The 10,675-nt window shown below is 41.8% G+C and overlaps 1 protein-coding gene across 1 annotated transcript in view; it reads right to left on the reverse strand.

The window, feature by feature from the left end:
• The window catches only part of PLCL1 (phospholipase C like 1 (inactive)), a 179,546-nt gene extending 172,994 nt beyond the window's left edge, over window positions 1-6,552 (reverse strand). Inside the window, exon 1 of the mRNA XM_005519920.3 lies at window positions 6,030-6,552. Coding sequence (XP_005519977.2) covers window positions 6,030-6,302 — 273 coding nt within the window. The 5' untranslated portion in view covers window positions 6,303-6,552. The remainder of the gene's footprint in view (window positions 1-6,029) is intronic.
• Between the last annotated feature and the right edge of the window lie 4,123 nt (window positions 6,553-10,675).

Raw genomic sequence — 10,675 nt, forward strand, 5'->3', positions numbered from 1 at the left:
AGGTCACCTTTCAGTAATTTCAGTGCAAGACACTCAAATCACCTTGACTATTATGAACTGGTATGGAAAGACATGCCAAATACAATACTTTATCCATCTGTACCCACATGTTTGCTGAAATCACTGGTCATGTGTTACATTATGTGACAAGTGGAACCAAAGAACAAGAAACATGGGCTACCAACTCTAGAGTAGTTAGCAGAAAGCTCACTATAAACTTCAAAGGAAGCAATAAGGCCTGGATGTAGGTTGACTGGGTTTGTTTAAAATTTTTCAAGTAGTAAAGTTCAGACAAGACAGTGTAAAGGGACCCATTGACTTTTAGGAGACTTTTAGCCAGATGAGCCTTTAAGACAGCTTCATTAAGACCCGAATGCCCAAATTTTGCACCTGAATCATTTTATATAGATTGATCTCCATTGCTATGATAATTATTATTGATAGCTGGACAAAAAAAATCCACAAGACATAAATCTTTCTCACTACAGTGTTACCAACTTAGATACAGCCATATTGGACCTACTGATGTTGCTTTAAGAACAAAGAGGAAAGCGATGGAGGTTAAAGCCCATTCTGAAATGCCTACTGCCCCCCATGAGAATGTATCTCAGTGATAAATGCAACAAAGAAAAAGAAAAGAAAGTTTTTTTCTTTTTTTTCAAAGAAAAACTGTCCATCTTCACTGATACTAACTGTTGGATATAAGTCATTTGACACTGACATATAATTCATTTGACTGGTCTACAACCAGTATTTGTTCTGTCCAAAATTGTCCTGAATATACGCTTAAGAAAAAACAGTGGTGTATGGAATACAGTTGCAGTGTTATGAAAATATAAACAGCTATGCCACAGCAATCCAAAAAATATCTTCAAATTGCTTCTCTTCTGTAAAGCTGGCAAACACTAATTCTAAATAACTAAATTTACAAAGAAGATTCTTTAATTTCTAAGGAAATTTTATACTAGCAATAATGGAAACCAGTTCCCTGGATCTCTTAACAAGTCCTTTAAGTTTTTTTAACAAACAGATACTGGATTACATGAAGATCAACCTAGGCTGGCATCCCAAGACAAGTATGTGCCTGGGGAGGTAAGGACATGCACATAAGAAGCAAGGAAGTACAAAGTGATCGATTCTTTGCTGTGGCTTCCCAGAGTTCAAGCACTTGTAGTTTAGGAACTTTCTAAGCCAGATGCTTTTGGTGCATTGCGAAGCTCTCTTCGCCAATTTGTCATTTCAAACCTGCTTAAACCCATTTACATGTCTGACTGCACAGATTTCTGGGGCTGTAAAGTACATGATTTACTCAAATGCTCCCTCAGGAAATACTGTCATTTAATTTACACCTGCTCCTAAAGAACTATCACTGGTTTGTTCCCTGACTTCACATTCTATGAAAGAGAGCAAATATCAGTTCCCTGTTTCCTCACAATGTTTGTGAATTTACATACATAAAAATATCACCCTCCAATTACCTTTTTCCAGATCCATCTGATGGATTTCCCATTTTGAGGCAATCTTCGCATGGCTAGACATGTCATTCTTGCTTTTCTAAATACCCTTTTAGGCTCTACCACATTATTTAATGTAACCTCAACTTAAATATTCTCCTTTATTCCTCTGGTACATATATGTCAAAGAATGCAATAGTGATAAAATCACCAATGAACTATCAAGTAGTTAATCACCTTTAACAAATCTTACATAGTCAGTTTTAGATTCTTAAGCAGCAGGTGTCTAAATGCAACCTTACACAACAAAAAGCTACATAAAAGCTACTGGAGAGTCATTCCAGTCCTGAAAAACCCTTCTTCTGAAAACAAAGTCTTAAATAGTTACATTGCATAGACAGATGTGGTCTGTATTTAAAACACTTAAATTCTGTCACCACATATCAAAACACTAACTGAAAGAAACTAAGACTCATTGCTTTTATTGCAGGTTTGTTTTTTTAAAGCTAAAAATGTCACCAGCAAAAATACAAGTCTTGAAATAAGACAACTGGCTGTCTTGATACACTTCCACTGATTAATTCAATTGCAAAACTCTGAAACTTGCAGTTCTTAGGCTAGTAGTGTATTATAAGCAAGGACAACTCAACTGGCCTTTAAAGAAAAAAAAAAAACCTCTGCTTGAAGCAGGCAAATGGCCATTGGAAGAACTTGAGTAAAAGGTCTCAGCTCTACTGTGACTGAAGTTAGTCTCTTGAATTAAATAATCTGCAGCTGCTACTTCAAGTTCATTTCATGGGCACAGTCTGCTGCGTTATCTGCTACAGTATCTTAAACAAATATCCTGGAAGAAAAACACATGATCCCAAAAGTTTGTCTTGCATGCAAACAAAGCAGAGAGGGAAGCTTGATAAGAATTGACAGAGAAGTATTTTGGTAGAAAGTTACGAAGTATTTCAGTAGCATTACATAAGAAATTACACAGCCTTCCTACTCATTTATTAAAGTACTCATACATGGCAATGGCAGAAGGAACACGCCAGAAGGAAAACAACATCCATTAACTCTGTTTAGAGCCCCCCACACAGGAAGGCTTGCAAAGCATCGCATGTAAATAACGCAGAAATCCAGTCTTCTGCTCTCCTGGCCTAAAAGTGGTTGCAATTATTATTTTATTTGTGAACAACTGGCCCTGGATTATTCACAAGCAAAAAAAAATAAAAATAAAAAGAAGGAAACACTTGGCAAATAATTTAGTCAATGCATAGACATGTAGTCCATCTCTAGGCCTCCTAGAAAACAGGTCAAGTTCTATGATCTCTTGGCATTTCTCTAGTTTTATCTCCAAGCATTCTTGTCTACTGATTTCAGGTTCCTTATGGCAATCCCCCTTGCTTGTTCCAGTTCTGTAGTAAGACCATTTACCTCTTCCTTGCACTAGGAAAAAAAACCAAAAAAAATCCCACAAAACCAAAATCTAAAAAAAACCCAACTAATGCACATTAGTGAAACAATCTAATGCACAAGAACGGCTACAACTATTTCTCATTAATCTTTTCTTAAATTCACTTCAATCTACAAAGCTGTGAACATCAGCAAAGTAGGAATAAAAATACTCTGTCTACACTTCGTTCTTTTTCTATAAATGAGTTTGCTTGTTACTGAAGCCAAATATAGAGCACATGAAACACACTGAAGATTATTTAGAAGGGTTTATATTTTACTCGCAATATATGACAAGTGGAATTCGTTACAGGAAAGATTTTCAAAGCAAGTCCATGTTCAGTCTTTGTACTTCACAATTATACTGTGGGTGCCAGAACACTCCAATGTAACCAAGTCTGGCTTCCACCGGAATTGAACTCTCAGATGCTAACCTTGAGACTTACAGAGCTCCAGAAGATAGTTGGGGAAAAAATGCTGTTAGAAGTGTACTTTGACCATCAAAATTTACAGAATTTTAACTTTTTGCTTAATTGAGCAAGACCACTCATGTTTAAAGTACCCATCTAAATAGCTGGGAGAGAAATGGGAAAACAGAGCAAGGGTGTTCTGTTCAACTCCTGCAGAGTAAGTGCTTGTCCTTGCTGTGCAACTTCCTTTGCTTTCTTAAGTCACATTTTTCAGCAGATAAGATCAGCTTAGAGGAAGCAATAGAATACTATTTTGACTATAGTTTTATATGAATATATGGACTTTTTGGAGTAAAATAAATAAAATAAATCATTAGAAAATTAATTTCCCTGTAAAACATACAATGCTTGAGCAGAAATCCTACATGTTGAAGTCCTGAAAAATAAAAAAAAAGTAAAGTTGGAGGGTATTATCTTAATTCCAAATAAAATTTGCATTTAACACCTGATGAATATATCCTAGGACATTAGAAATTCCTGAAAATGCAGGCAAATACATTGTTTAATTTGTACCCCAAGTTAATAGCATTTCCTAGTATAAAGCCAAAGGAAAACTGTGATTTAAAACACTTTTATACACCACTGACACAGCCTTGTGGGAAAAGAAATGCAATGCTCTGAATGGGGTCCCGACACTGTGCCTTAGAGATGCACAGCTTGTGAACCCTCAAGTTCAGACACCTGTTATCAGACACAGCCAAGTTAACTAATTTAATCCATCTATTTAAAAATTAAATTTATGATTAACAATGGTACTTTTCATTCCACTCCTATCATAAAACCATTCCAAACCCTTACAGGCCCTGGAATAAACTTCTAGTTTCCAGATTGGATCTATGCATAGGAATCCTTTGCTTTTGTCCAAGAAAACTATAATTCCCCTCATACGGTACTCAATCCAGAGACTTTATCAGCCCATCCTAGTTATCCTTCTATGCATCTGCTCCAGTTTGAAATCATTCCTAAGCATTCCTAATGAATCATTCCTAAGCACAGGAAACTGAGCTTACTCAGTATTTCAGATGAGACTTTACCAGCTCCTTGTATAAGAATATTAATACTTTCTTACCTCTGCCAGAAATCTTTTTCCTTCTAGACACCATCCTTGGATATGTTTCAAGAAACTTCCTCCAGTTAGAGGAGTGATCATTATCATTATGTGCTAATCATTATCTGATGTGCTAAATCATCAATATCAAGCTATCGACCTGTAGTGAAAATGCTACTCAGTCATTAACAATTATACACGACTTATGACATAAAAAAACATATCTACTACATGGAACTGGTAGAGTCTGCAGAATTAATTACGCATTTTTTAACTGAAATTCAAGATTGCATATTTTCAATTTTTGAAACCTTCACACTATTCTAAAAGAAAAATATCATCTCCATACTAATACAGTTACAGAACTTTGGTCCTGATTTAGAAAAAGCATTTATAGTTTATGCAACTTCAGACTGGAAGCATTCCCATCACATTTAGTGGATGTCCTTAGAAAACTAAAACCACCCTTAACACTTTGCTGGACTTAATGAGTTAATATTTCAATGTGAAACTTGCAAAGAACCCACAAGGCTCTTTTGCATTTAACTACCTCGGTCTCCTCTGAACACTGAAAGCTTTAAATTGAAAAAAATAAGTATTTCGCGTATTTGTTCTCTTTTTGAATAGGCATACTAAGCTGCAAGAGCTAAGCATGCGTCCTGGGCTTCCGCAATTGAGGCAGAGCTCTACCCAGTGCCTTCACACATTTACAGATGAGAAGTCTTATTTTCCGCTGTTCTCCCGATGCCTTCCAAGTGCAAATCACTAACAAGAGTGATCACGTGTGACCATATGCTAAATTAAGTTCGCCCAGGAGACTTCATTCATCGGTTCCCCGGAAACTGGCGATTAAGCCTACCTACTTGGAAGGAGATGCCGTTTAATTCAAAACCACAGAGTTTATTTTAAAAAAATGAAACCGGAAAAAAGAAGAATTAACATAATCATAAAGCCATTTTCCTTTAGCAGACTACAACAAAGGCGGAGGCTTTAAGATCACGCCCGACCTGTTAATTTCACATTACAAGTGCTAAACACCCGGTGCTGCTCCGCAACAACCTATACTACAGTCAGTCTCCAAACACACCTTCTGTTAATTTGTGACACTGCATATTTTACTGCTCAAGAACTAAGAAAGCCACCGCTGTAGAAGCTATTTATTCTGCTTCCAGGTACTTCATAAATATTAAATAAGAACAAGATATGAGCTGCTACACAAAAACTTTACAACTCGGCGGGAAGCTGCCCCATGGGCCACGCAGGAGCGCGGAGGGGACCCCGATCCTTCTCAGCGGCGGCGGGAGCAGCACCCCATCCCGGATCCCGGAGAGCCCCTCGGCCCGGGCACGCACCCGGCCCCGGGGGCTCCGGCGAGGCAACGCCGTGCCCCCCCCCGTCCTTGCTCGCTGCAGTCAGGACAGCAGCGCTGCACGGTGGAGCGGCCGCTTCACCTGCGCGGAGGGTGTGCGCAGCCCTACCCCGGCGGGCTCCCACCACCCCTCTGCCCACCGCGGCCTCCTCCCACGGGCAGGGGAGCAGCGGAGGGCGGCCTCAGCCTGGGTAACACGGCGGCGGGACCCGCGCAAACTTCCCAGTGGCGCGGCACGCCCTTACCTTGATGATGCTGCTCCTCCGCGGGGTGGCCTTGGCCGCCTCCAGCAGGCAGGCGTCGGGGTCGGGCGCTGCCGCTGGCCCCAGGCTGCCGCCGGGGAAGCGCTCCGCGGTACCCACGGCCGAAACGCCGCTGCGGCGCTCCCGCCTCCTGCCCCCGGCTACCGCCGGAGCATCCAGCGATGCCGCCTCGGGCTCCTCTTCGGCACGGTAAGCGGCGTCGGGAGGAGCACGGCCCGCCGCCGGCTGCTCTCTGCTGCCGGCAGCCTCTGCCATCGCCCCGCTGAGCAGTGTCAACTTCTCCGGGGCGCTGGGAAGGCAGGGGAGTCACACGGACGGAGGAACGGACGGTGTCCCGCGGCGCTCCTCTCACGGCACGGCGGCGACAGCACCAACTTTCCCCGGAGGAGCCATGTCCGCCCCCGGGGCGGAAGGTACCACGCAGGGCCCCGCGGTGCTAGAGGAGCGGGGCGAGGGACGCGGAGAACGCGCAGGAAGTGCAGCCACAGCCCCGCGCTGTTGTGACAGGAGCCGGGCTTGTGTTGACGGGCGGCGCTGACGGACGGCGAGCTCGGCCAATCGGCGGCGCGGCCGCCCCCCGGCGGCGCAGCAGCAGCCAATGGCCTTGCGGAGGGGCGTGCCCGCGGGACTCCTGGACGAGCGGTCGGGGCGGTGCGCGGGGGGCGGCTGGGGCGGTGTAGGAGTACTTGTAACACCTGGTTGCCTCCGCCAAGACCTTGGCCAGGCGGGCCTGTGGGGGATCGTTCTGCCTGTCGAGAGCTTTCGTGTGCCGGGGCAGCAGCGGAATGCTTCCCCGCGCGTTTTCGGCAGGTGTGGGCTGCCTCTGTGCCAGGGTAAAAGCAGCGTGCGGAAGAGGTGACAGGTTAAAACCCCTGCAGCCCGCGTAGCCCTCAAGCGGATCACCGTGGTAGGAACAGATACGCTGCCAGGGCCGGCCGTGGGGGCTGCGGGTGTAAGGGGTAGCAACCTTAAGTTTCCTGACGGCGGGCCAGCAGAGTGGGTGCGAGGCGTAAGGGAGAGCTCGCAAAAGACGGCGAAGACTCACGGTGGGATTCCTCCGCCTCTTAAAACCGAGCCGAAAGCGAAGCAGGTCGTGTGGGGCTGGGGCTGCGCCGCTCGCTCCGCTGTCGGCCGCCGGCCCGGGGCGGTCCCGCTCCCGCCCTGCCCTCACAGCCCCGGCCCGGCGGGCGCTGGCAGGGCCGACACCGCCCCCTGGCGGCGCGGCCGGGCCCCGCTCGGTGCCGGCGCGGGGCTCCAGCGGGGATCAGGAGCCGCCCGGGAAGGGCGGGAGTCATTTGGAAGACTTCGTGCGAGCGTGGTGCTGTCCCTTGCAATTCCTCAGCGGGTATTTAGTTATAATGAGATTATCCACGTGGAGACCTCGGGAAAGGTGGGGTGAAGGGGAGTGCAGCAAGGGTGAAAGCCCAGGAAAGAGATTATACAGTGAGATGGAAAATAGGACGGGTAGGGCTGGGCAAGCTGGTAGTCACTGGGGATCTAAGACTATTCAAAATTACAGTTAGCGGCTTCAGAGGCAGAAAGAGTCTGTGGGAATATTAATTTCTCCCTGGTTTCTGATTATTATTCCCTAATTAATGTGTTTGGAAAGTGTTGGCAGTCACTTATTAAGGAAGAAAATAAGAGAGAACTTCCTTACCTTAACCAGTTGTTAGCTACTAGCAAATGCCTGGCTACAGGTCATAATTGCTACTTAAAGGATGTGAAGTTTATATATGTATACACATAATCAATATATAAATGTAGAATTCCATGTTTCAAAAGGTCTAGAGCTTCTGTCAAGGGTATTGAGGCATTTATCATATCCAACACAAAGAAATGCTAAGTGAGGGACAGATCTAGATACCACTGAGCTTTTTTTCATTAACTTCCTTCTAAATTTTATGCAAAAAATGTCAAAATACATGTATAACACAACTATTTTGCTTCATTTCGGTGAAAAATGTCACAAAATTAGTAACGCTAAAAGCAGATAGAAAATATTCACCTTGAAGGAATGTGTATGTTAAACAGTACTGGAGAGAAGAGACTGTAAGGGAATGAAGGGCTTAACCCCAGCCTGCACTGTACAAGAGAGAGAGCATCATACAAAGTCACTGCAACAAAGAGGCGGGAGAAAACCCCAAACCAACAAAAAAAACTTGCCACATATCCCCATACTGCCACACAGGCTTACATAAGAAGACTAATTTAAAGACAACAGAGAAGAAAATTACCATGCAGTCTTTTAATAGAGGGAATTATTGCTCCATGTAGAAATATGTTCAGGATCTTTCTTGTATTTTGTGAAATCATACGAAGTTTAATCAGTGGTTTAATTATTTGGGAACAACACAGTGCTGTCGTAGCTGAAGTCTATATCTGCCAGAAACTCTGCAGCATATTGCAAAGACAGATGCATATAACATATTTAAGAACTTTATCCTTTCTAGGATATGTTTTGCACATTTAATATTAGAGAGAGATTTATTGTTAAATGAATCGTCTTCTGACATCAAAGGTTTAAAACTTTCTAATTCTGTCCTTATGTTACAACCTTTGACACCTGAAGTCTTTAATTGGAAAAGGTCTATAGGGAATCTATAAATTTTAAATTTCATGAACATCAAACCTACAGGGAACACTGAACAAATTGTATTTTTGGTCTGTTTGTCCACAAGATGCAGAGGTTTTAGAATTATGTATGGTACAGCTAAGTGAGGGTTTAGTTAAGTTCTTCTCTAGAAGAGAATAAAAGGTTGTCTTTCTGACTGTGCATCTCTAGATGCTTCTGAGGCATCTATATGCTTTTCTTTGTGGAGAGGGAAAAGAGCAATTTGTTTTGATACTTCCTAATGTCTAATAAAAAAGAGTTGACAAAAGGAAGCTTTACAGTAAAAGTGCTTGCCTAGAAAGTATTAAAAAAAGCAAGATTGGCTGTGATAAGTGCATATAACAGGTTCTGTGTTCAGTTTCAAGAAGGTCTGATGCAGTCCCCTGTGGAAAGACACTGCTGTGTTGTCTACACCTCCTTCAGATAGGAACATATTTTTGAGAAGTCGAGGAGTTCACTCAAACTAAGAAAGGTATGATAGATAAAAACATCTCTGTGTTTGTCTGAACACAAGTCAGCAAGTGCCTGCGATATCTATTTTAATGTGGATTTTTTTTTTACACTCATCTTACTCCATCTCCATCATTAAGGCAAATGATTGTTCCTCAGTGGGCGTAGTTTGTATCATAAACCAGCTGAAAATACAGTTGTCTTCGAGCTGTGCTGAAGCATAGCTTACATAAGCCAGTACTTGCACCTAGACATTGCATTTTGGGAAGCTCTTAAAATTAAGTGTTCTGCTGGGAGCCAAAAGTGGTTCTCCTGTACCAATTGAACAGAGCTGATGAAGTGTGAAAATTGACGTATTTTCCTGTGTGATGAACATCTAATTCACAAGGCAAGGAACGCAATGGGGAAAAAAGTTTTAATTTTTTCAAGTATGCATTCACGCAGATAGCAAATCATAACTAATTTTAGCATTGATGAGACTAAGGCAAAACTATTGATGAGAATATGTTTTGCTAGGTACTTCTTAAAGAAGTAATTTTTTTAAGTCTTAGTGGTTATTGTGTCTGCATTGGTATGTCATGAACCTGATATTATAAACCAATAAAAAAATAATTATATAATTTATTTATGCCAATACATACTTTTTGCTAAGTTTCACTCATATTTTGGCAAAGCAACCCCAAGTCATGTTTTGCCTTTAAAACTATAATGAAGATTTTAGGCTGGGAAAAAAAAAAAACAAGTTCAAATCAGTGTAAAGAAAATGTAGTTAAATCTTGATTTTAAAATATACTGCATATGCTTTCAATTTTGATTTTTTAAAGATATTTACACACACACATTGATTCAATGCCTTCTTTTTTTTATTAATTCTTGTTTTTTCTTGCCTCCTACATCTTTGAAAAAGTTTCAATATACTTACGCATCATTTTGTATTTTCTAGGTAGTGTAAATGTGTCTGCTCTAACTTAACAATAGGGACTTTTGCGATATGCCTCTATCTTAATGATATTTGTGTTCAACTGAAGTCATGGATGAATTCTTTTCACTGTCTGCTGATACTTTCAGGCAAATCCAGTGTTTTTAATAATTACAATGCTGTGGTTATAAACAATTCCTACATATTCCTAGTTCTGAGGAATAATCCTTTATCTTAGGAGTATTGTCTTCCCTAAATAGATATGCTAATTAAGTGTGAGAAATGGTAAAATCAGGACCTCAAATTAGATTCTATTTAATCCTATTTCACAGTCTCCATTTACTATATAGACACAGGCCCAAGCCTGAGTGAAGCCCAGGTTAGGTAAAACCTCGAATGAAAAGGGGGATAAAATCTGAGAGAGATTCTATAAACAGTCACATCAGGTAGCAACAATTTTGTCAATTTCCTGATATCAAAGTGATTCTTCCACCAAATATGGCACCAGGTATAAAGAAGAAAGTAACATTAGAATTTTTTTAATGGAGAATGGTAAAATGTGTTATTTAGTTTTGTAAATAACTGAACTTCTTTTTTTTCCAATCTGATTTTCAAAGGTAGACGTTTGCCAAGAATTCATTCCACTTA

Source organism: Pseudopodoces humilis, chromosome 8 (assembly GCF_049639895.1).
Source record: "Pseudopodoces humilis isolate 2021_Gansu_Grassland_sample_001 chromosome 8, ASM4963989v1, whole genome shotgun sequence".
NCBI classification, from domain to species: Eukaryota; Metazoa; Chordata; class Aves; order Passeriformes; family Paridae; genus Pseudopodoces; species Pseudopodoces humilis.